This window comes from Marmota marmota, unplaced genomic scaffold, assembly GCF_001458135.2.
Source record: "Marmota marmota marmota unplaced genomic scaffold, marMar, whole genome shotgun sequence".
NCBI lineage: Eukaryota > Metazoa > Chordata > Mammalia > Rodentia > Sciuridae > Marmota > Marmota marmota.
The window spans coordinates 38332033-38356902 of record NW_026000057.1 but is presented as its reverse complement, the minus strand read 5'-3'; the positions used below and the strand labels follow the sequence as shown (position 1 = coordinate 38356902).

General features: G+C 38.0%; 1 protein-coding gene and 1 long non-coding RNA gene across 3 annotated transcripts in view; one reads left to right on the top strand and one right to left on the bottom strand.

The window, feature by feature from the left end:
* The window catches only part of LOC125619803, a 5107-nt gene extending 3292 nt beyond the window's left edge, over positions 1-1815 (bottom strand). Inside the window, exon 1 of the long non-coding RNA XR_007351402.1 lies at positions 671-1815. This is a non-coding gene — a long non-coding RNA (uncharacterized LOC125619803). The remainder of the gene's footprint in view (positions 1-670) is intronic.
* A 2841-nt stretch (positions 1816-4656) lies between these two features.
* Etnppl (ethanolamine-phosphate phospho-lyase) lies at positions 4657-22863 on the top strand. Of its 2 annotated transcripts, none has more exons than XM_015484629.2 (13): positions 4657-4878; positions 7736-7854; positions 8086-8245; positions 10015-10089; positions 12474-12564; positions 13770-13886; positions 15762-15844; positions 16484-16709; positions 17976-18130; positions 18745-18834; positions 19043-19173; positions 20952-21019; positions 22176-22863. In XM_015484629.2, exons 1-13 carry the CDS (start codon positions 4823-4825, stop codon positions 22302-22304), a joined length of 1500 nt encoding a protein of 499 aa, XP_015340115.1. In that variant the 5' UTR covers positions 4657-4822; the 3' UTR covers positions 22305-22863. The 2 variants fall into 2 exon arrangements, with proteins under 2 accessions (XP_015340115.1, XP_015340116.1); XM_015484630.2 differs by lacking the exon at positions 4657-4878 and adding an exon at positions 4924-5528.
* Positions 22864-24870: the final 2007 nt, after the last annotated feature.

The window sequence follows — 24870 nt, the reverse complement described above, 5'->3', positions numbered from 1 at the left end:
GTCTGACTAGCTCGAGAGACCTTCTCTTTTGCTTGATCTAAAATGTCTTTCTCCATGGTCTGAACCTCTAACAATTTACTTAACATCTTTTCGGTTTGTTTTTTACTAATTTCTAATCTACTATAAAGATAACGCAACCCAATAAGATAACATAAAACAAAACCGAAACTGAATGAAACAAAAACGGAATAAAAAATCGTTGTATCAATTTTCTCTTCCTCAGGGCCGACAAACTTCAAACCTTTAGTCAACCATTTTTTCCAGTTTGCCTGAGAAATTTCTAGGGATAGGCAGCTTGAAACAAAAACAAGATAAGCCCTCCAAAAAAAAAAAAAAAAAAAACCTTTTCTCCTCTACAATTGTGCTGGTCGGGTCCTTTAGTCAAAGCAATGAAAAAGCTGACTAAAACACCTCTCATCTCTCTCTCTGAGCTGCAGCCATTAATTAAGGAAATATCAGATGAGCAAGAGCGATGGGGGATGAAGAAAGGACAGCTGAACACACAGAAAGAGAAAAAGATGGGACCAGTGGGTAGCCAAACACTGGTGGAGTTTGACCAACCCAGAGCTAGCTCAGCAAGCTTGTTACATAGGTGTCATCATTACATAGGGAAAGTTTCAGGAAAGCAGGCTGACTGAAGGACACAGGACTGGTGAGACACGGGGGTTACCTTGTTATGCCCAGAATTCTCTATCCCTGGGAATTGGTGACTGAGTTCAAGTTTCCAACCAATACTCTGAGCCTTTGCAGTTTCCTTGGGCCAGTGTCACCATAGCAATTGGGCCGTCTTGACCTGTATCTTCACACAGGCAGTTCCCAGCCCAATGCAGCCATGAGAGAGTCAGACTGTGATTCAAATCATGGCTTTCCACACTTAGCGGTGCCATGTTACAGAGCAGAAGCAGACATGCACAAGATATAAACAAATACGCATGGCTATGTTCCAATGAAACTTCCTTTACGGATACTGAAATTTGAATTTTATTATAATTTACTTATATTTTGATTTGTTTTAACCATGTAAATTTAGAAACCATTCTTAGTTTATGGGCCATATAAAATTAGATGTTAGAGCAATAGATTTATATTCTGATGTGATATCAGCAGGTAGTAGGGACACAAATACACACATGGGTGGTCAAATGGCTCCTTTAAAATAGCTTTAAACTCCCAGGGATGGAATGGCTTTTGTAGACCTGTCAGGCTCCTCCTGATCTGAACAAGAAGCTGTGCACACAGGATAGGCACAAGGTGACATCAGTGTGTTCGCCTCAGGGGAACTTCAGGCATAGACTCACAACAATAGGGACAACCCTGCAAAATTCCTTCTGGAGACCCTTGTAGGTATCCTATGTCATGTCAGAAAAAGCACCATATCTGGCATTTGTCCCAGATGACATTAGTTTCAGACAAGACAAGTCCTGTGGTGGGCAGAGAGGTTAGGGCAGGGCAGGGAACAGGAAATAGGAGCTACTCAAAAGCTGACATTCCATCTTGAGTATTGTATAATAAGCTGGACCATCTCTGTTGTTTGGAATATACAGTTCACCCACCTCTGCATGTTTTTTTACCCAGAAGAAAATTAAAACCTGCCATTCATACTCTTTCCACTGGATTACCAACTGGAATTCTAATTGTCCTGGGATTGTGTGAGCTGTATCTCCTCATTTCAGTCAAGTACACATATGGTTTATTTGGCCAAGCCTAGACTGTTGAGAAATCTGTGACCTTCACATGAGGACTCACTCAATAGGTTGAGCCAATCAATAGGGTCAGGACCAAAACTGAGAGAACATCAACCTGGGGAGGAAAAAAAAAAAACACCATCATGTACACTCCTGCCAAATACATGGGAGACGTTCATGAAAAAATGTACCCCCAAATCCCTTGAATTTTATTTTTGACAAAGCCTTTGTAAAGATGGATGTCAGCTGACTTTCTTTGTACTTAGTTAATATTATCTATTCCACATTGTGAAATAAATTAGGCAGTAGGGAAATGATCTGTTGTTAAAGCAACAGTTACTTGCTTTGTCATAAAAGATAATGATCAGGAGCCTGAGGCTAGAGGATCATGAGATCAAAGCCAGCCTCAGCAACTTAGTGAGGCCCTAGGTAACTTAGTGAGACCCTCTCTCTAAATTAAAAAAAAAAAAAATGGAGGGGGAGCAGAGAATGTGGTTCAGTTGTTAAGCCCCTAGGTTCAATTCCTGGTACCAAAAAAAAAAAAAAAAAAAAGATCATGAATCAACATATGGTTAAAATACAAATTAAGAGTCAACACATAAGTAAATGGAACCATTTCAAAGGCCACATAGCTCATAAGAACTTTCATCTTTAAAACCAGGTATTAAATCTTGAGATGTGTTTCATTTCAGTCCATCAGTCAACATATACTTATCAAAACTTTCCATGTCCCAAGCCCTGTGCTACTGGGGTACACTGATAAAGAGACAGATAAAAATGAAACAAAGAACAGATTAAGATGGAGAAACAAGGTAAGAACTAGTTGTTTTATTTTTAATTAGCTGAAAACTATTCATGTGATAGAGTAATCAAGAATGACCTCTTCAAGGCCACCTGAGACACTTAAATTGAAATCCCAGGCAAATGCAAAGTCCCTGAAGTGACTAAGGACAAATGAAAGACATGTGCAGGAGATCCAAGCAGAACCTGGAGAAGACAGCTGCAGTCACTGGTGGGTTTTAAGAAGAGGAAGGATGTGATAAAGCTGCAGAAGGTGGGAAGTGGAAGTGAGGAAAACGGTTAGAGAAATGCAGATGGTTTACACAGGACAGCAGCATATAGATTTAAGATGTAATTTGAAGTGGCATGAATGAGGCTTGAAAATAATTTGACACAGAGATGGGATTGAGAAAAAGAAAGGAATTCTCCAGGACTCCTGTGTTTCTGGCTTAAGGTCATTTCTTCTGTTTATTTCTTTGAAGATACTTGTCATAATTAAAGCAAGTTATCATCTTGTTAAATTAACTGTTTACTTGTTTATTTTATCCATCTACCCCATATGCTGTCCAATACAACAGCAATCGAAGCCAATCTATGTAATTTAAATATTACAGTAACCACATTCAAAAAAAGAGAGGTGAAATTAATTTTAATGATATATTTTTATAAAATCCAATACAGTATATCAAAAACATTACTTCAACAGTAATCAGTATAAAAATTTAATGAGATCTTTAGTATTTTTTGAAAGAAGTCTTTGAAATCTGGTGCAAATTTTATACCAACAGCTCATCTCAATTCAGACTAGTCCCATTTCAAGTCCTCGATAAGCCCCAGTGGCTAGTAGCTTTATATGGGACTGTACAGATCTAGAGTATGAGGAGCTGGGGGCTGGGGGCTAGGGGCTAGGGACTGGGAGCTGGGACTACTTGGTCAGGTCCACTGTTCTATCTCCAGCAAATAAAACATTCACTGGCATGCAGTGAGCATTTGGTATATTTTGAATGGGTGAGTAAATGCCTGGTGATACAGGACTTATTGGAACAATCGTTTAGAGAATGAAGAATGAAGCTTCAATTCTGGACTGGTTAAAACTGAGGTGTGTGTGAGACATCTAAGTGAAGATGTCAAGTAAGGAAGTAAACATGAGAGTCTGGGACTGAGAAAATAGGTCTGGGTGGAGATGTGAATTTGGTATATTGACATTGGTACCAAATTCTAAATCCAAGGTAATCACTGGATTACTTTGAGAAAGAGTACAGAGGAAAGGGCTCAGGACTCTTCCTAAGAAATAAAGCCTAATTGTAATGCTTTCAGTCACAGAGATCATTTAAATACAAAGAAGTAAACTTCTTTGTTGCCCTTAGGAAACACAGAGCAAATGAAATGATCTAGTTTTAACTGTATAGCTAAAATGACCTTGAATAAAGCTGTCCCTTTCCAGGGCCCCACTGTTGTTATCCATAGAAAAGAGCAGTTAAACCAGAAGAACTCTAGTTCTTAAAATAATTTGTAACTCAGCATTATATAGCTCTGTCCACATATTTAATTTCAATTTTGAGAAGTCTTGAGAAGAACGTTTTAAAGGAAATCAAGGAGCTGAAGTAATCTCACTTCTCCGAATGTTATGTGGCATAACTATCACATACCTCACTCAAGGTTATTTTGAAGACTGTATTAGATAAGCCATGTGAATGTGTTAGAAATTGGATATGTAGTGATTGTTCAAGTAGATATTTGAAACAATGTACACATCCTTCCCAACTGAGGTTACTGGCCCTCTTATTTAGCGTTAGGGCATATGACTTGTTACTTGTGCTGAGTAAATGGTAAGCTATGTTATGTGAGAATGAAGAAAACTGTACGGTCTTGGAATCCCCAGAGAGCCCCTATCTTTGAATTTTAACAAAAAAGATAAAGGAATACTCTAAAAAGAAGGCACAAAGAATGTGGGAAGGAGGGAATTCACAGGCAAAGGAAGGAGACAGGAAAATAAAAGGCCAGTTAAAAAGAATTGCAGAGATGGGGAGGGGCAGTGGGCATCAGCAGGGCAGGGACAGGAGCCAGTTAGACTGGGGGCGGGGGTGGCTGCTCCGGTGACTTGCCAAGCTGGCACCAGGCGGAGGAGGGGAGCAGGAGGGAGGGACTTGGCGAAGGGCAAAGGCAGAGCAAGACTTAAAAGGGGGATGACCCTAGCTAGCTGATGCCACCAGTGACCTCCGACGCCCAGTGCCAGGGGACCCCTTGAGGGATAAACGGGAGGAAAGGCCAGAGAGCTGAGACAAGTCTCCGACTCCTGAAAGAGACGCACTGACCTCAAAGGGGAGACCCCTCGAGGTGCCCAGCACTCCGCTGCCATGTGCGAGCTATACAGCAAGCAGGACACGCTGGCGCTGCGAGGGAAGTACATCGGGTAAGGGCTACCCAGCCCGAAGGAAAGGTGCATGGGGTGGGAAAGCGTGCAAACAGCCGAAGCTGTACAGGAGAGTGAGAGAGAGACCTGCGCACCTAAGCTCCGCTGGGCTCCTGCCAGCCGGTGCGACGCCGCCCGCCTGCGGCGCTTGCGCACTCGCGCCCCCGCCTGCCTCTGCCCGCGCGGTGCTCCCTGGAGCAGCGGCTAGCCCTGAAGCACCCGCATCTGGCTGCGCTGGGCGGAGGCGGTCGTGGGCAGGAGGCTGACGACAGGCGGCTGGAGGAGTTGGCGACCAGAGTTTACAGCCACTCGATGGATGGGCGCCGGCACGCCCACCCAACCCGAAAGCTTAAAATATGTGAACCCAGAAGTAGTTTTGGCAATGAAAACGAACTAATATTGACAATTTTTGTTTGAAACAAAAGGAGTGTGTGTGTCTTGCATGCTCGGTTAAGCCGTAAAGGGTTAATCTAGCCAGTGGAAAAACTCGAAACCACTTTCTGTCAGAAAAGCGGGCAGTTCAGTTAGCAGATGCCCATACTCAGCACCACCTAGGTCTCCAAGCTGTGCCCTCACTTCGAATATAAAATGCTGTGATCTCCCCAGTCTTCGTTGTTTTGCCCACATTATAAACGACTTGTGATATAATGGTGAGTGTACAAGATTGACCTGAGCTCTGTTCCTAGTTGGATGTCACCTTACCTCTGTGAACTCTTGTCAAATTCATTTCCTGTTTTATGAACATAGCTATAACATTCTGCTTTAGAGGAGCGAGCAAATGAAAATCAGGGTTAGCATTTGTGTCTTTAAAAAAAATACATGTAAATATGAATGATTGATTAGAGGTATTAGCACTGACCTAGTAAGATCAGTTGTCCGCAGTATTGCAGTTGACTGCTGCAGCCGACTGGTGGGCACGAGAGGAGGGAAAAAGAACAGAAGGACACAAAAAAGAACAGAAGTAGTGTCCTCTTTCGGGGAAAGCTGTGCATTTTCTCATACTGAAGCTTCTAACCTCAAACAGGGAAGTTTCTAGATGGTTTAGGAGACTAGTTAGAGTTCAACCCCAAAATGGGATAAAAATGGCCAAATCTCCCCCTCCCAATAGCTGATCACCCACTTTTTCCTAATCACCCATTCTGTTAGTTTTCAATCCGATGTAATTAGATTCCACTGGAAATCTAATAGTTTCTGACATGATGAGCAGAACAAGTTCCATGGTGGGAGGAAAGTAGCTATGAACTGACTGAAGAATTTTTACCTGAAGTCTGATGGACAAGGTGGAAACTATGTTTAAAAGGCAAGGTGAAGTCTGCAGCTTTCAGTTCACATTCATAGCAAAAGGTTTTCTGTGGATCTTAACTAGTAGGTATAAACTAATAGTTGAGCTTGAATCAACAAGAAATTTCTCCTTAAATATTATTTTCATTTTAGATTGTTTTAAAACTATCCTAGCTACTTTGGAGGCTGAGGCAGAAAGATTGCGAGTTGAAGGCCAGTCCAGGGAATTTAACAAGACCCTGCCTCAAAGTAAAAAAGAAAAAGGGCTAGAAATGTAGCTTAGTGAGTGAATGCCCCTGGGTTCGATCCTCAGTACTGCAAAACAAACAACTACCTCAATGAGAGACTGAGGATGTAGGAATTCAGTGATAAAGTGCTATCCTTGCAACTGTTAGGCCCTGGCTTTAACTTCCAGCACTACAAAAATTAAAAATAAAAGCAAACTCTCTAGTAACAAATATACCAACCTGAAGCAATTTTAAAATCTGAAGTTGCTATACACAATAATCAATATACTCTCTTATTTAAGAATAGAAAATCCATTTGATATAGGACAAATTCCCTCAAAATATGTGGAAATAGAAGTTATCTACAAAATCTCCTTTATAATACTGAACTCTGTTATTTTTTTAAATTACCCCTATTGGTGCATTGTAATTATACATAATAGGAGGATTTTTGTTACATATTCATACATGCATATATCAATATAATTTGGTCAATACCACCCCCTCGGTAAGTTATTTTTATTTAGCTTTTAGTGCTGTTCATCTCTTTTTGGGGAGTGTTGGGGGTTACTAGGGATTGAATCCAGGGCACTTAATTATTGAGCCACATCCCCAGCCCTTGTTTTTTTGTTTTTGTTTTTGTTTTAATTTCTTACTGAATTGCTAAGTCCTCACTAAATTGCTGAGGCTGGCTTTGAACTCACAATCCTCTTGCCTCAGCCTCCCAAGATGCTGGGATTACAGATGGGCACCATCGTGCCCTGCCTGTTTATGTCTTTATAGAGTAGATTGGAAGGAAAAAAAGAAGAGGCAAAGTCTACTTTCAAAATTTTTTTTCATTCACTAACCAGCTAATAAATCTTGATCAAGTTTCTTAAATTTTTCATGCCTCAGTCCCCTCACTAATCAAAATGAGAACAACAATCCCTATTATATAGTGTTGTTGGATTAAATGAGATAATATTTGTGAAATATGTAATAGTTTCTGCCATACAGGAAGCATCAAAGAAAAAAAAATACTTTTTTTGTTTCAAAACAAAATTTCCCAAAGGAAAATTAGCTATTGATTTGTGTGATTAGAGCTATCTGCAAGTTAATGATTCTTGTGCCTCTAAACTGAATTGTCAAATCATGGCAAATTTAATATAACTACCATAAGAAATATGAGCAGTGGCATGAATGGGGGATTATGATAAAAGGTTTTCAGGCTGATAAGAAATGGAAAAGAAAAATTGCACGTCATCCAGGTTGTGTTTTCCCTTTCTTTTATGTAATGGTAGTTTTCCATTTAGAAGGACAAATACTGAGTTGTTCTGCCAGACCAAAGTATTTCCTTTGATTATTTCTAGGCCCTCTTGCGAAGTTTTCTTTGCTGCAGATCCCATCAAAATAGTGCGAGCCCAGAGGCAGTACATGTTCGATGAGAAAGGAGTACAGTACTTGGACTGCATCAACAATGTTGCCCATGGTAAATGTCCTGTCTTTGTAGTTCTTTGGAATAAGTGTTATGAAGCAGTTATTTATCTCAGGAATTGCAGTAGCTGCAGTCCCTTTGCTGAATGGGCGAATAAAGGGAAAAGTTACAGCTAAGTGTGGAAGAGAGAAGAGCTCAACTTTTGTCTTGCTTGCTTCAGAATTCCCCTCAAGTCCTGAGCACTTACAATTGTCACTTATTTCTTGGGCTTTGTCTAAATTTTAGTGGGACACTGTCACCCAGAAGTGTTCACAGCTGCCCTGAAACAGATGGAACTGCTAAATACAAACTCCCGATTCCTCCACGACAACATTGTTGAGTATGCCAAACGCCTCTCGGCCACCCTGCCCAAGAAGCTCTCTGTTTTCTATTTTACAAATTCAGGGTAAGTTTCTGGTTTCCTCCGCATCCTCATTTCAGTTAAATTCTACCTTCTCTCAAGTACACCTTTCCTTTTGATTCATGGTGGAGCGTGGATGTCTGAAAAATTTGGGTGAGATTCTCACCAGTCACCAAGTGACCTCACATTAGGAACTGGACTTTCTGTTTCTTTTGTCTCTTGACTCTGAATCTTACTGGTCAAATGATGCTCCCCTCTTCAGGCAGTAGAGTAAGTCGTTAAAGAAGCAATAGGCCAGGATAGTTCTTTCAAAACAATAATGAATTTTAGCAAAGAAATAAATCTACTAAACAAGTTTTAACTTTTATATGATTTTTGATTCATTCATTTTCTTATAGAAGTTGAGTGTATTTCCCAAACATAAATGGAAGGAAGGAAGGAAAGAGAAGGAGGGGGGAAAAAAAACAGAAAAAAGGAAGGGGGTGGGGAAGGAGGAAAGGGGAAGTTCAAGTGAATAGGTACATTCCAACTTTTAAATTCTGTGAATTAGAATTATCATGTATCTATTTGCAAACTTGGAAAAGCTGTATATGCAGCAGAAATCCCATTTTTAAAGTTATCTATCTATCTATTTATCTATCTATCTATATGTATGTATTAAAATTAACTATTATAAATACTATAAATGTTTGATTATATGATTTTGTATGATTCACTTTTCCATAAGCTATTTTAAAACCAAACTTATAATCAGAATATTCTTTTTTTTCTTTGTAAAGAATTAAGAAGATAGTTTAGGATCTATTGTTATAAAGCAATCTTGCCTCTAATAAATGTGATAATTTTACTTTCATTTATAAAGCATTCCATGCTACTAAGTGACATTAGTCACAAAGAACACTGTCCCCAAAGACTGGATGCACATCTAGGACAAAGAATAATGGCCTTGGGGTTATACAGGCTTTAATCTGAATCCTGACTCTACCTCTTATTAGTTGTAAAACCTTTTTCTGGTTGCTTAACCTCTCTGAGGCTCTTTCCTCATCTATACAAAGAAGACAAAGAAACTCCTGTGGAGTTGTTCTGAGAATAAATACTAGTAAGTATTCAACAAAATAAAGCAAACAGTAAAGATTCCCCAAATGATTATTTTCTTCCTCCCTGTATGGGTAGTATATTTAGACTCTCTGAACCAGTTAGGGGGGAAATGACCTTCATGTCATAGACATTGAGCCAATACAACAAGTTTGGTAGCCAGGCATCCACCCTCGGCCTCCCATTCCTCCTCCTGAGATCAGCTTAGTTAAGGCTTCCTAAGAAGTCCTCAAAGATAGGATAATGATGTCCATCTCATTCCACCATCTTTCCTCCTCTCATAACCCCTTCCCACATGTATGATTGCTCTACACCATGTATAACCAGAGAATTGAAATGTTGTGTTCCATTTGTGTACGATGAATTGAAATGCATTCTTCTGTCATGTATAACTAAGTAGAACAAATAAAAAATAAATAAATATTCTTAAAAAATATTCACCTAATGATGGGGCTGGACTAGACTTGAAATAGGCAGCAGGTCTGTGATTTTTACTGGGCAGCTTCTGTATGTCTCATTCTCTGTTGAAAACCTCTGGGAGACTTGGATTAGAGAGTGACATGAGATGGGTAAGATTGAAGAGGAAGAAAAGGACTTCTTACTACTTAATAAATTTCTGAAAAAAAATATAACCTTACAACTTTTGTAATTAACATTTTAAAATATTTTATAAAGAGATCATCACATTGACCCCTCTCTCTACTCTGTTATCTTACTAGATCTGAAGCCAATGACTTAGCTTTACGCCTGGCTCGGCAGTTCCGAGACCACCAAGATGTGATCACTCTGGACCAGTAAGTCTCAGACAGATTTCTAATCAAGAACCCCCCTCAGAGATAAAACTGTTCTGATCATATCTATACTAATACCATAAGCACATGTGGAAGAGGGCAGACACATGGGACAATGTTTTTTAAATTCTGTATGAAGGTGTCAAGGCCAGCTTAAATCCAGAGGATAATTCTTTTCATACTGGCACATGGGGGAGGCTGCACTTGGTGCTAGGGAGGCTGTAGCCTCATGGGTTTTGCATGAATCAGGCTGAATTTTCACACAGTATTTATTTTGCCACTACTACATCTAACTCAGGCTTCTTTAAAAGAAAAATATTATTTGTTTCTTTTTCATGATTATCCATTTTAATTAATTTTAAAGGTAACAATTTAGAACAGATTTTTAAAGGAACCCATCAGCCAAGTAAGTTTGTGACAATTAAGTCACATTTAATCTTACCTCTCAAACTTGATTTATTACATTTTAAACAAGAAATTCGACAAGTTCTATATTTACTAGGGAGGTTTTTATTTTATTTTATTTTCTAACTTCCATCCCACAATCCTCAATTGCAGAGGGTGGAACTAATTATGTCCTTTATATTGTGCCCATCCTCCCATACTTATAGACAACTAATAATGTGTATCTTTCATTTTATTTCATGTAAAATGTGTATCTCTTTTAATTTTATAAAAATCAATTTGGGTCCCTTTTTCTGTTTCCACCTTTTATCCCTTGTCATTGTGTTTCAAGAACTCTTTGTTGCTAGGTGGACATCTGTTCTATTCTTCTGAGTGCTGTCCAATAGAAATACAATGTGAGCCATATAAGCACTTTAAAATGTTCTAGCAGTCATTATAAAAGGTATAATCCTTTCAATGTGCAATCAATGTAAAAGATACTAAAACATCTTACATTCTTTTTTGCACTAAATATTGGAAGTCCAGTGTTGGTTTTGCACCCACAGGACATCTGAAATCAGACTAGCTACATTTCAAGCACCCAACAGCTACATGTGGGGAATGACTGTCACAGGAAATCTCAGTGCAATTCTAACTATCTGACAGCAGTCCCCAAATACAGATACTGTAACTGCCACCTTCCCCCAGCCACCACAAGCAACAGTGCTGCAACAAGCTTCCTCATACCTGTGCCCTTGATGTCCTTTCTGAGAATTTCTTAGGACACCCAGAAACAGGACTGCTGAGCCTTAGGGTACACTAGAAATGCTGTTAATTTGTCTAAATACTGTCACAGTTGTCTGCAAAATGGTAGCAGCATCCCACATAGAAGAGTTCCTATTTTCCACTAAAATTTATCACTAAAAATTTTCACTAATGTTTATCCAGCTAACTTTTTAAAATAATTTTTACCAGTCTAATAGATATAACATATCTCTCAGTGTCATCTTACTCTACATTTTTCTAATTATTAATCTGAGACTCTCTTCATATGCATCTTGTGGATTGGGTTTTTTACATATTTTTTAGAAATGTTTCTCCCCTTCTTCCCAATCCCCATCTCACCCCCCCCACTCAGATTAGAAAGATGTTCTTCTATTTATTAACTATTTCTCATATTGAATCCACCTGGCCCCCACTTCCTTATCATTTGTATATGGATATACCTCTGAGCTCTGTTTCTCTTCTGGTGGTCTATACGTCCTTATTCTGATATCATACTAATTTTATTATGAAGACATTGTAACCTGTCTGATCTATGCTGGGGCAAGTTTTTTGCTTTATCTGTTCAAGAGCCTTTTGTAATTTCCTTTCCAGATCTGTCCATTATATTTCTGCAAAGAAAACAAGCAAAAAATATCATAGCCACTTGTGTTTTAAATGAGAGGAATTTCATGACCATTTGGTCACCACAATCTAAGTTTTTCTTGAACAGACCTCCTGTTCCTTCCTAATTACTGTTTGCCCAATATTTGCAACTGGACATCCTTCAGAAGTCATCCCAAACAGAAACACATGCCCATTCTTTGATATAAAGCAGTTGTCATTCACTCCCCAGTACTCCAAAGAAATAAAAACAAAAAAAATTTAAAAATAAAGTTGTTCTCAAAATTTACCAGTATACAACTATCACATATATTTGAAAAATACATATGTATAGAATTTTGCATGAAGATATAGAAAACAATTTTTCATCTTTAGACAATCTAATTTAGCACTAGCAAAAAAATAATGTGATTTTCCCTACTGAAAAGAAACCACCTGAGGCCTTCCATGTATGAACAAATTAAATGGCCAGAGTCACCATGAAAAATTAGATCTTACACAGTTAAACCTGGCATCAATGTGGATGGATGCATAGGGGTAATAAGCAACACTATTTTTTATACATTAGAAAAGCATCCTTCCAGAGAAATCTTGGTTACTATTCTTTTTCTTTTCAGTGCTTACCATGGTCACTTATCATCTTTAATTGAGATCAGTCCATATAAATTTCGGAAGGGCAAAGATGTCAAGAAAGAGTTTGTTCATGTGGTAAGTATCTGACAATCTTAGAATCAGAACACTAGTACTAGAAAAATGCCTAGTGATAATCTAGCTCAACATCATCAAAATGAAACCAAGGCCTGGCAGTGTGGTACATGCCTGTAATCTCAGCTATTCAGGAGGCTGAGGCAGGAGAATCTCAAGTTCAAGTTCAGCCTAGGCAACTTAATAAGACCCCGTCTTAAAATGAAAATTTTAAAGGACTGGGGATACAGCTCAGTGGTAAAGCCCTCCTGGGTTCAATCCTCAATAGTGAAATGAAAGAAGGAAAGAAGGAAGGAAGGAAAGAAAGAAGGAAACCATAAAAAAGAAAAGTAAGATCTAGAATAGTTACATGACTTGCTAAAGTCTAAGGACTAGAGACCAAATGTGGCTTTAGTTCACTGGTGAGTATCATCACAGGCAAATTAGTACAGTAGTACAATATGTTGTTCACAGCTGTCATTTCATTTTTCTTGCTCCTTGATCAATTACTTTTTATACCACTCATGCCAATTTAAAATTCAGAGTTAAATTGAGTTTGCATGACTTATAAAATTTATTCTATTGCTACATTATTATATAGATTAATTTAAAAGACAAATAAAGAAACCAAGTTGAGGGACTCCACCTCTTGGGTCCCCTTCTTCCTCCGGGAGAAGTCTTTTCTGCTGTCCTTTAATAAACTTCTAATTTCTACTCTGAAAAAAAAAAAAAAAAAAAAGAAACCAAGTTGAGAAACAGTGAAATCCATTTGGTGTGTTTGTTAACCGAGGATCCGTAGGCTTTCTTAAGACTATTATTCATATCTGAAGACAGTGCTGAGGCACTCTTTATATTTCTGAATGATTCATATGAATAATATAGTTGATAAGTGTTGATTCATTTTAAATATAGAATGTTTAATATGGTTTCCATTCATGGACATTTTTGTGTGATATAATTACACTTGTTGATTTGAATTTGCTACTTATGTGAATAGAAACAAAGTTTCATTTATAAGGTTCTGAAAGCAAATCCAAGCTCCTGTTCATAATTCACAGAGGTCATTTCTTCACAGAATTCAGAAATGCTAAGGAAAAAGAACAGAAAAACCTAGAGTCACTTAACTCAACATGATCAACTTACTCCCATGCCCTTGTGGGGAAATGCTTTTTTAAAAAAGTTTATTCAAGAGGTAAATGATGAGAAGCTGAATCATGTGATGTTTTCAGGCACCAACTCCAGATATTTACAGAGGAAAATATACAGAAGACCACTCAGACCCAGCCAGTGCTTATGCAGATGAAGTGAGGAAGATTATTGAAGAAGCTCATAACAATGGAAGGAAGGTTGGCTTTTTCAAACACATTAACATCTTTTATAAAAGGGATTGAAACTGTAATTCATAGTAGAGAAGAGAAAGGATTAGATCTGAATTCCCTTTCTGTGCTTCTCTGGCTACATTTTCACTTGGTTCATGTTGAGAGGGGAAAAAAGCATGATTACAGTCACACCTCTGACTGTCTACTAATACTTATTCTGGAAATGCAAACACCATCCTCATTGAAGAACTAGTAGCCTACTTCTGACCTCTTCAGTGGTATGCAGGGTCTGGTCCAGAGGGATTGGGGATGAGAGAATTAAGAAAGGTGATAAACCAGGGAAAACTCTTCTGAGATGAATGAACACAGGGGTTAACATAGGGTGAAGGGACAGAGTGGCCCTGGAGTCTCAGGATCAATGTAGACTTCCCACAGGGCTCTTCCATGGACATAGTTCAAGCTTCCTTAAGTTATACTGCCTGGGCTTGGTCTGCACCTGGGTAAGCCAAGGCAGAAAAATGTCCTTCCAATATGGGCCTGAACTTCAGAAACAGAGTCCTCAAAAAGTTTAATTTTTTTTTTTAGTCTTTATCCTACTGTATTCAGCTTCAACATCAATTCTCAGCCAATTTGGGGGTTATTTATGTAGGTATTTGATGCAACTTGATAATATTTTGCCTTTAAACTGGCTTAGGGCATAGATGTAGCAATTCAAAAAGAAAACTCCTTAATTTAAAAAAGTGGTTTACTTTTTCCAATTAACTTAAATTTTTTGTCATTATGACTAGAGAGCCATTCACATTTCTCAACTATTTCTTCTTATTTGTCCATTTTTCATATCCTCTTTTGAGACATCTCTATGTAGATATACCTAAAGCTCTAGCTATGCTGGGGAGCTTTATACTTTCTCTTCAGATAAAGCCTATACCTCTTTACATACACGATGGTAGTCAATGCTTTCAGAGAAAAAAAATTACATTATAACTAGTCATATAGGCCTTTTGTCACTGTAAGAGAATCTGGATAAGTTTTTGAAAATATTAGCATTCGGTAGGTCCCCAAACCTAATGGGGGTTAATGCTGTTGTGTTAACAATGCTAAAGGCAATGAGAAAATACAAGATGGGTGCTTCTGAATGATGTGCTGGCAGACCCATGGAATTTTAGGTTAGAAATCTCTGGAGTCCAACAGGCTTATTCTGTAGCTAATACCTGACAGTGCTAACAAGTGAAGAACTTAACCCAAGATGATACAGTTTGTGAAGGAGTAGTTTGAACTAGACCCTTGGTTCTCTTGATTTATCTGATGTTCTTCTTGCATGTTCTCTTCTTACTTGAGCAGTCTCTATTTCCTACTTTTTCCTTAGTCTCTAAAATACTTCATATATAGTTCCTACTGTGAGTTGCTTAACTGTGAGGGAAGTGTAGCTCAGGGCAAGACCTAGAAAATACAGTAGAGGCTAACAATCACATATGGCCACAAGCCACCATTAGGCCAATTCTAGCTTCAAGAAGTCCTATTTCACCAAGCTGGCTAAAAAGTGCCATGGTGATGCCTTGGAAACCTTGGTAAAATTTTAGAGGGTCTTCTCAAAGCATCAGTCTTTTTCAGATCATCCTAACAATGAAGCCACTGCACTTAATGATGAAGAAATGGGAATTCCCTCTCATCTTCTCCATTTCTCTTGGTAGCTTGATGGGTACCCTAGAATTTCAACAACTAATAAGATCATTTGCTTTTCTAGCATAGACACCTTTTGTTTTTAATCAAAAGGCTGACCTGCCACTTAACAACAGTTCTATTCCTAGCCACTTTTTAAATAACCAGCTCTATAAGCAATCCTCTTTCTTAGGGGGTTAGAGGGGGACCTAATAGACTGTGACTCCATCTTCTCTTGTATAGATTGCTGCCTTTATTGCTGAATCCATGCAGAGTTGTGGCGGACAAATAATCCCTCCAGCAGGCTACTTCCAGAAAGTGGCAGAGTATGTACTTGACGTGGGCACCATTGGTCAGACTGAGGGCACTGTGACAATTCTCTAGGGCCATATTGGTTGCCAATACATTAAAGTACTCCCAGTTAGCTGGTAAATAGCCACTCCTGAGTGCCTGCCATCCCAGGACTCTCGGATGCCCCCCTTTTTCTTCCCCAAGATCCAGAAAATAAAGGGTTTGCATATGGCCCAGCAGAGCTGTCTCCAGAACTCTGTGCAAGTCCCTCATCTGGCATCCTGTCTGACTGGCTGGCACCTAAGCCTTACCAATTAGTAAAAATCTGAAGATTAACCCTGCTAAAAACTACTCATTCAATTCTTTCTCTTTCCGCTTAAAACACTGCAAAATAGCTTACTTTAAGCAGCACATATGCATTAACAGTGTGGAATATATCCAATCTAGAAATTGTATTATTATATTGTAACATGTGTGTGGGATTCTGAATATTTTCAATACACATCAAGGCTTCAGGTTAACAATGCTTTTTTGTCTTAAATAATCTACATCTTTTTTCCACTATTTTAAAAATTATTTTTTATGTTTATATTTTGTAATAATCTATAAATTTATGTGTAGGTCTGGGGACACTTGATAATCTGAAGGCATTAAAGTACACCTTTGCTTTTCAGATATGTACACAGAGCAGGGGGAGTGTTCATAGCTGACGAAGTTCAGGTAGGCTTTGGCCGAGTTGGAAAACATTTCTGGAGCTTCCAAATGCATGGTGAGGACTTTGTTCCAGATATTGTCACAATGGGAAAACCCATGGGCAATGGCCACCCAATGGCATGCGTAGTGACAACCAAAGAAATTGCAGAAGCCTTCAACAACGCTGGGGTGGAGTATTTCAATACGGTAAATTTTGGACTACCACTTTAACATTTTTTTTTCATTTAAATATTGTTTTATTAAATCTACAAAAATTCCAACTTTGTAAATAATCAAAGGACACAACTTAAAACAGCAACTAGATACCATTTGTTCTAATCCATTCATTACGATATAAGAGATTATTATAATACTTAATGCTGAGCAGAGTGGGATAAGACAACTGCTTAACATACTATGGATGAGAGAATAAATAGATAGATGATTCTAGAACTGTATTTCCCAGGAAGAAACAAATGTTCAACAAATGTTACAAATGTTCAAACCCTACTGACTCCTGATCTTAAGTCTAGAAATTTGTACTAAAAATGCTCCTTATATGGCTATTGACTAAAATGTAAAAATGTGAGAAAACTTAAGTATTTAACAATAAGGACATGACTAAACATTCTACAACTTTAATTCTAAGAGGGAAAAATAATGCATGTTCCTACACTTTTTGCCAGTGTAGTAAAGATTAAGACTGTTTCACCTCGCCAAACAAAATTTTATTGTATATAGCACAGCATTCCTTATACTTTTCTGATGTGTCTTTTTCTTCCTAAAACAGCCTTATTAATTTTTCCAGTAATAGTTGGCTATCCTGTTAAACTTTGACAGTTAGAATATATTCACAAACAATATGATCTTTTTGTATCATGATTAAAATTCCCAAGAGACTTTTAAAGTATTTAGATGATTCAGTATTATAAATGTTTTACAACTATCATAAGAGATAGTAAATTTTTATCTTTGGGAAATTCTATTTACATGTCTTTACTCCCCAAAGTTTTAAGCTTTAGCCTTGGAAAAGTCATTGTGGATTGTACAATATGTATACAAAATTTGTGAAAAGCTAAAAGTAAGAATCAAAGGACATAAATTATCCAGAGAAAATGATATTGCTTAGCTATTTTCACTCAGCTCTTCAAGGGTAGAAAGCTCAAATTCCTTCACTAAATCATACTCTGAAATCCTTCATTTATAATATGATGTCTTTTTGTTTTTGTTTGGATGAAACAATACATTCCTTGATAATCCTTCATACCAGTTATGCAGCATGCAAAATATATTCTGGAATGAATTTCCACTCAATCCTAAATAAATAGAATCATACTGTATTCTAAATCTGAGAAATTAATATTGTAGGATAAAATGTTATTAAAATCATATTTTCACTTATGAATGTGGAAAATAAATTTCTCATAGACGAAGCAATATCACTAATTCAATGGTTCTGTCTTTCTTCTGAAGTATGGAGGAAATCCAGTGTCCTGTGCTGTTGGTTTGGCTGTCCTGGATATCATTGAAAAGGAAAACCTCCAGGGAAATGCTATGAAAGTAGGAAATTACCTTATTGAGTTACTGAATAAGCTGAAGACTAAGCACACTTTGATAGGCAATATTAGGTATGTTTATTATGAAGTTGTCTTCTAGTTATTTGTTTTTCCAAAATAGAAGCTTATATTTTACATTATAAATTTAAAATAAAGTATATAAAACTAAATCTAGAAAACACTGAGAAACAGAATGCAAAAATCATTCTTCTTTCAAATACAGATATCATCACTGTTAATATTTGTGTGTATATCTTTCCTTTCATCCTTTTTCTTTTTTATAAATCTAGCATAATTTCAGCTCCCCAAAAAATGAAATGAAGACATTTAAGGTAATTCTAAACAATCTATGCAAAATTATTTTACATGTCCTCCTAGAAAGTTGGATATTTTTCAGATACATATGGATATCTACCAATATAAATATCCTGAGAAACTAAATGGCATGAAAAGGTTGTTTTAAGTCCTTTCCTTTTATAATTGAGAAAAAAAAGTCATGGAAAAACTGTGTCAAAAACTAGAATTACCCATGAACACTGAGTTGGTTAAAAATCAATAACAATTATACTTCAAGGGTATCACATTCAGCTTTAAACTAAACTGAATTTTGGGGACAGTGTTAATTTTTTGTGACAGTGCAGTGTTCTCTAGAATGTGTGTCAAGTTTTTCTTCCCCACATTCCCAGGGGCATCGGCCTTTTTATCGGGATTGACTTAGTGAAGGACCATGAGGAAAGAACCCCGGCCACAGCAGAAGCCCAGCATGTCATCTACAAGTAAATTCACCTCCACATCTTTTGGTACCTTGGCCCACTTGAAAGCTTGTTTCACTTACTCTCACCTCTCCAAATTTAAGACACATGCAGTTTATAAATGTGGGCTTCTTGAATGCAGAGTGTATATTTCTGCACTGTGTTCCCATGGTCCTTAAGCAATCTTAGCTGTCATTCATATACACTCACATATATTTTCTACACTAATTAGGATGAAAGAAAAACGAGTACTTCTCAGTGTTGATGGACCTCATAGAAATGTGCTTAAAATAAAACCACCCATGTGCTTCACTGAAGAAAATGCAAAGTTTATGGTAGACCAACTCGATGGGATTTTAACAGGTGGGTACACAGATATTTAAGATGTCTCTTTGCCTCCTCCTCAAAACTCACTGCCTCCCCACAGCCTCAGCCTCAGCCATCCATGACCATGAACATCTTGTGTCCATGATGGAAGTGAGGGAGGACAATGTATAACTTTCCATTTGGAACTAGAAACAGCTGAAAAATAACAACTACATAGGCTCTTAGTTAAATCAAAATTTTCAGTTTATACTCACACAACTTCAGATCTAAGTTTTGACTGAAATAGCACACTTCTATTTTTATTGTTTATTTTTACTTTAAATAACTAGGATATTAGCCAGGCACTGTGGCATATGCCTGTAATCCCAACTACTTGGGGAGGCTCAGACAGGAAAATTCTAAGTTCAAAACCAGCCTGGGTAACTTAGACCATATCTTAAAATAAAAAATACAAAAGGTTGGAGATGTAGCTCAGTGTTATAATTCCACTGGGTTCAATCTCCAGTCACATACACACGAAGGGGAAGGCAAAGGAGAAGGAGAAGGATTTTAAAACTGAATGTCTTCATTACATCATGTACTACAAATACCACAGCATATAGTTTTCAGCACAGTACCATTAAAACACCTAAAACATTTTAATAAAAATTATAGTCTACAGGTTAGCAATTTTTATTACATGCCGAATTGTTTGACTTTGTGTGTTTAAGATTTAATTTTTTCTTTTCATTGAAATAATATTTGAAATATTTGTTAAAATATCTTGGTTTATTCCAATTTAATTTTTTACTTTTGTTTATCATTCAGAATTATAGCCTATCATGGGAATTTGTCTTTATTTACTCATATTATGCTATTAGGTAAATTTGTTTTTCTGTTATGAACATAAATTGGGTTAGAAAGTAAATAAGCCCTGGGGCTGAGGTTGTGGCTCAGTGGTAGAGTGCTCAAGTAGCATGCATAAGACCACATAACAATAAAATAAAGATATTGTGTCTATCTAAAACTAAAAAATAAATATTAAAAAAAGAAAGTAAATAAGCACTATAAATCCATGTTGAATATCATAAAGCACTATTGAAAAGTTCATTCATTTCTGTTGTTGCTTTTAGTTATATTTTTAAGATTCAACTTCCTGCTTATTTCTCACCTTTCAGGGTTAGAATAAGGCTGAGAATCCAGGAATCAATATAGCATATGAAATCGATAATTAATGTTTAGAAACGTGAGAGTTAGCCTGTTCACAATAGGATAACTGTCTGGACTCAGAAACTGTGCTCACACCTAAACATGGCAAGCATTCCTTAGGAGCCTGTGTGTCCTCAGTCCGCCTACTGCCCCTGGAAGAAAGGATATAGGTTGGGAAAGCAGAAGCCAACTCAGGACTTGAGTATCATTTGCAGTGGGACAGAAAAAAAAAAAATGTTCTAATAAAAATTTTAAGCCAGAAGTTTTAATAGTGATGCTTTTTTTTTTTTGGGGGGGGGGGTATCATAGCTCAAACCTAAGGGTGCTTAACCACTGTGGAACATCCCCAGCCCTTTTAATTTTTTTATTTTGAGACAGGGTCTCACCAGGTTACTTACAGCCTTGCTAAATTGCTGAAGCTGGCTTTGAACCTGCAATCTTCCTGCCTCAGACTCCTGAGCCATTAGGAATACAGGCATGCACTACCATGCTTGACAGTAGTGATACTTTTTTAAACACACTTGCCTCTGCATTCTTTAGAATAAAGATATTCTGATGGACACCAAAAGTTTTTTTTAAGAATTTTTCTGTTATCTGTCTTTTCCATGATATCTTCCTTGATTTAGCTATAGAAGAAGCCATGCAAGCCAAAACTCAAAGTGTGATCCCTGAGAATACCCCGTGCAGAACAAAGGTAAGAGTCGGCTACTTGATTTGTAGGGGGAAAGTGTAAAGCTTTGGGAATTTAAGAAAAAAAAAAATTGCAAAACTTAAAATGACTTGTACAGTGGCTACTAGAACAAAACAAGCCCAGGCTAGGATTGGCTTGTTGTTGCAAATTTGAGTGCACAATTAAATTTCCAAAGTCTATATCGCAGTATTTGAGAGAAATGAAGCAAAAGATCCATTCTTACAGGATCATTTCTATAACACACACACACACACACACACACACGGAATATCCTCTGCCTGAAAAGAGAGCTTTCAAAATATAGAGAGAGATGGTAACAAATGACCTAAGCTGCATAACTGCCTCTGGTTCCCACGCATTGCTCTTTACCATCAGCAGAGGCGTTTGTAGTGTGGCTCCACAGTGCCAGAGCGTGGTTCTGAAATGAACTGAAGAGGAAGCTTCTAAACGCAGCCGGGGAATCATCTGGCACTAAGTGGCCTAGTTTCTGCATTTGATGTGTTTCTAGCACAGGGGCCTTTCCATTTTCTTCCCAAGCTGCCCAGGGTGTGAGAAAGAGCACCCTGGGTTAGGAAACAAAAAGGCAAAAACCTGAGAGGTTTTGTTGCATAACTTGTTATTTGTTTGTGACTTAGATGCGTGAAGGAACACTCAGTGCCCAGAGGCCACCCGCACATCCAGTGCAGTCAGCAGAGTCTTTTCCATGATGAAAAACACTGGGCTGTTTGAGTGAGAGCAAATGATTTGCTAATGGGAATGTTTCTGTCTCTTCACTCAACACAGGAATATAGGAATCCATTTTTATATGAAGTTCAAGAGTAGTTTTTCAAGTCTGAGATAGAATCATAGCTGCAAAAACACATTGACCAAGCACTGAAAAGCATCCTGCAAAAACAAAAGTTCATCACAGGAAATCCCTTTCCAGAGTTAGCAAAATCAACACACATGTATGAAATTTTGACTTAGAGTCCCAGATCTTATGTTGCCATCACATTTCAAATGTCTACTGAAGATACTAATAAGGGAGTTAGAGAGGAACAATCAATATTACTTTGTCTTGTTCTTTTTTCCATGGGGTTTGAGTGTGTTCGTCTGTTAAGTAGGTCTTGCAAAGGTTGGGCTGGTGCAGCGGTGAGAGTTTTGTGTGTCTGTCTTGCAGATGCACAAGGATGCACATGTGGAATTGCTCAGTGACAGCATCAATGACCCCACAGAAAATCCCAGCAGAAAGAGAAATGGAATGTGCACAAATAAGCATTCACTGCTCAGTAAAAGGCTCAAGACATGAAAGATTAGTATAATGAAGTCATCATTTTCCAGAGTTGCAGAGAATGAATGGATACGTCTCATCTCTTTGTAGTTCTATTGTACTATCTACAGGTAGAGTTTTCATTCAGTTTAGATTTGTAAGGAAAAAGGTAAATGAGTAATAATAATAAACCAAGTGGGGCAATTAAACTAAGCCAAGATTACTAATTCATTCTCTAGCCTATTAATTCCCTTGAGATTTCTGAAGTTACTTAACTTATTCTTCTAAATTTAAGTTTGCAAATACAAAACTAAGATGGCAGTTTTACCTCTCAGGTTTCAATGTTTGAAATTAAAGAACTGAATATAATAGATTCTTAACTTTGGAGACTTGTGCATTAAATATGAATTCTATAATGGTTTAACATAAAAATATATTTATGGGCTGTAATAAATAAAAGATGATGTACATTTAAAAATTTACTAGGAAAGTGTTTAACCTTCTTTTGCAGAGAATGTTAAAGGTTGGGGTGCAAAAAATCAAAGTCATGTAGAAAAAAATCATATGCTGCAAATATTAAAATGTAAATGAATAATAACCTCTGGTGGGAGACTTAGTTAATCATCACCCTGTGGAGACAGGGAGGGGAACAAGAAGCATACACAAACGCTCATCTGGGTGTTTCTGGAACAGCAGCAGTAGCCAAAGCACAGCCTTTAGAGTCTGGAGACTTCAGCTCTGTCTACTAAAAAATTGTGTTACCTTGACCTTTTAACCCATCACCTTCCTCTATCACAAGTTTATCATCACATATACCCCCTTATCTACCCAAGTCGGAACATGTTATAGGCATACACACACACACCCTAGCTTGACCCGGATAAAATGAAGTGAGGAAACCCAGGACTTCAAGGGTTTCTTTGTTACATGATGGTCCCAGGAGACATTCACTAATGTACCGAACTGGAAGAAATTTGAATTTTAGAGTGGACTTTTCACATTATCTCCTTACTGCCTTCCTAATAGCTATTCAACTTTGTGCTTTGTTTTTTTTTTTATTTCATAAAAAAAGAGACGCTAACTTTGCTATGACTTTTTCCTGATAACAGAGGGAGATTGAGAGGAAAATTAATTGCAAAAAAAAGCTTTCTTTTTGAGTACATCATAAAAATGCTATAAAAGTGTCTTTCTCATTATTACCTTTTGGCTTCTAAAAATATTATCTGTGACTGTGGATTCTGGCAGGATAACGCTGAGGTTGGCTCCCAGGAGCTGGTGAGGAGAAAGAATAGAGGTTTGCTTTGCTTCTGGGGGCAAGATCATTACAAGACAACCAGACCTTCCACAGCCCAGATCCACACTCCTGTGCATACATCTTGTTAGAAGGCTCAGACAGCTCCCGTCTCCTTCGAGCACTAGAGCTGCTATTTGTGCTCAAGAGCAGGGCAACAAGAAAGCCCATACTTGTGTTTTGAGTTTTCTGAGTGTAAAGCCAAGACCTTCCTCTGACAAACTCCACTCTTCTTCATTAGCTACAAAGTCAGCTTAAATAGTAAGGAGGGAAGGTATACAAACAAGTGACTCCCTCCTGAATGCGACAAACACTACCTGTACATGGGGTCTCAGGTAGCTGCCTCATTTCTGTGGTTTTAAAATACAAGTGGGGGGTCTGGGGTTGTGGCTTAGCGGTAGAGCGCTCACCTAGCACATGTGAGATCCTGGGTTCGATCCTCAGCACCATGTAAAATAAATAAAATAAAGGTATTGTGTCCAACTATAACTAAAAAAATATTTTAAAAAATACAGGTGGTAATAGTTTGGGTCCTCTGGGATCTAAGATAGAGCCTCAGAGATATATATTTAATCCCAAGATGGAGTTGGAAGTACAGCTTCCTCTCTGAGCTCATCAGAATGGGGAGCTGAGCCACACACCCCTGTGGCTGTGGCAGTATATCCCTGTACCCCTTGTGCTACCCAGATCCACTTATGCAGATGTTTCAGGGAGCAGTTTTCCAAGGTTTCTGTAGGTGTCTCTTCCTGAGAGAAAATTTAAAAGAGCAAGATTAGCAAGGCAAACTATAACTCCTGCCATTGCAAATACTTTCTGAGCCACAGCTAGCCTATCATCTCCCTCTCTACTATCAGAATTCCAGTCACCCTTAGTTAACTTCTGAACATCCTCTTTCCTAAAGAGTCTGAGCCCCTGGTGACCATGCTGTTCTTGGGCCAGGGCTGCTATACTTGTCTATACACAGTTACAGATAGACTAGGAGGACCCAGGAAAACCAGGGTGTATCCTCTGAGTCCCCCACACACCTTCCCTGCCCTACTGTGATCATCTTGCTGATTGAGGTCAGCTAACCCTGCTGATGTGGTGTCTCCTAATTGCTACTTCCAAGACACAAGAAATCCAAGGTGCCCAGGTGTCTACTGTAGTTTAACTGGACTCTTGCTTTGTCCCTTAGCAAAAGGGCACCTCTTTAGGGGACCAGGCCTTCCAACCCTGCAAAGCCTACACTTGCAGGAATAGGAAAAAAATTCTCCAATGAGTCATTGAAGATGAAGGGGGCCACTAACGACTTTCAGCTCTTGAATCTAGGATCTC

What these genes read in the sequence shown, in the direction of transcription:
- Etnppl (XM_015484629.2), top strand. Translation starts at nt 4,823, where the DNA reads ATGTGCGAGCTATACAGCAAGCAGGACACGCTGGCGCTGCGAGGGAAG. An exon ending in TTCTATTTTACAAATTCAGG is followed by an intron (nt 8,246 to 10,014) that starts GTAAGTTTCTGG and finishes TTATCTTACTAG; the next exon opens with ATCTGAAGCCAATGACTTAG. An exon ending in AGAAAGAGTTTGTTCATGTG is followed by an intron (nt 12,565 to 13,769) that starts GTAAGTATCTGA and finishes TGATGTTTTCAG; the next exon opens with GCACCAACTCCAGATATTTA.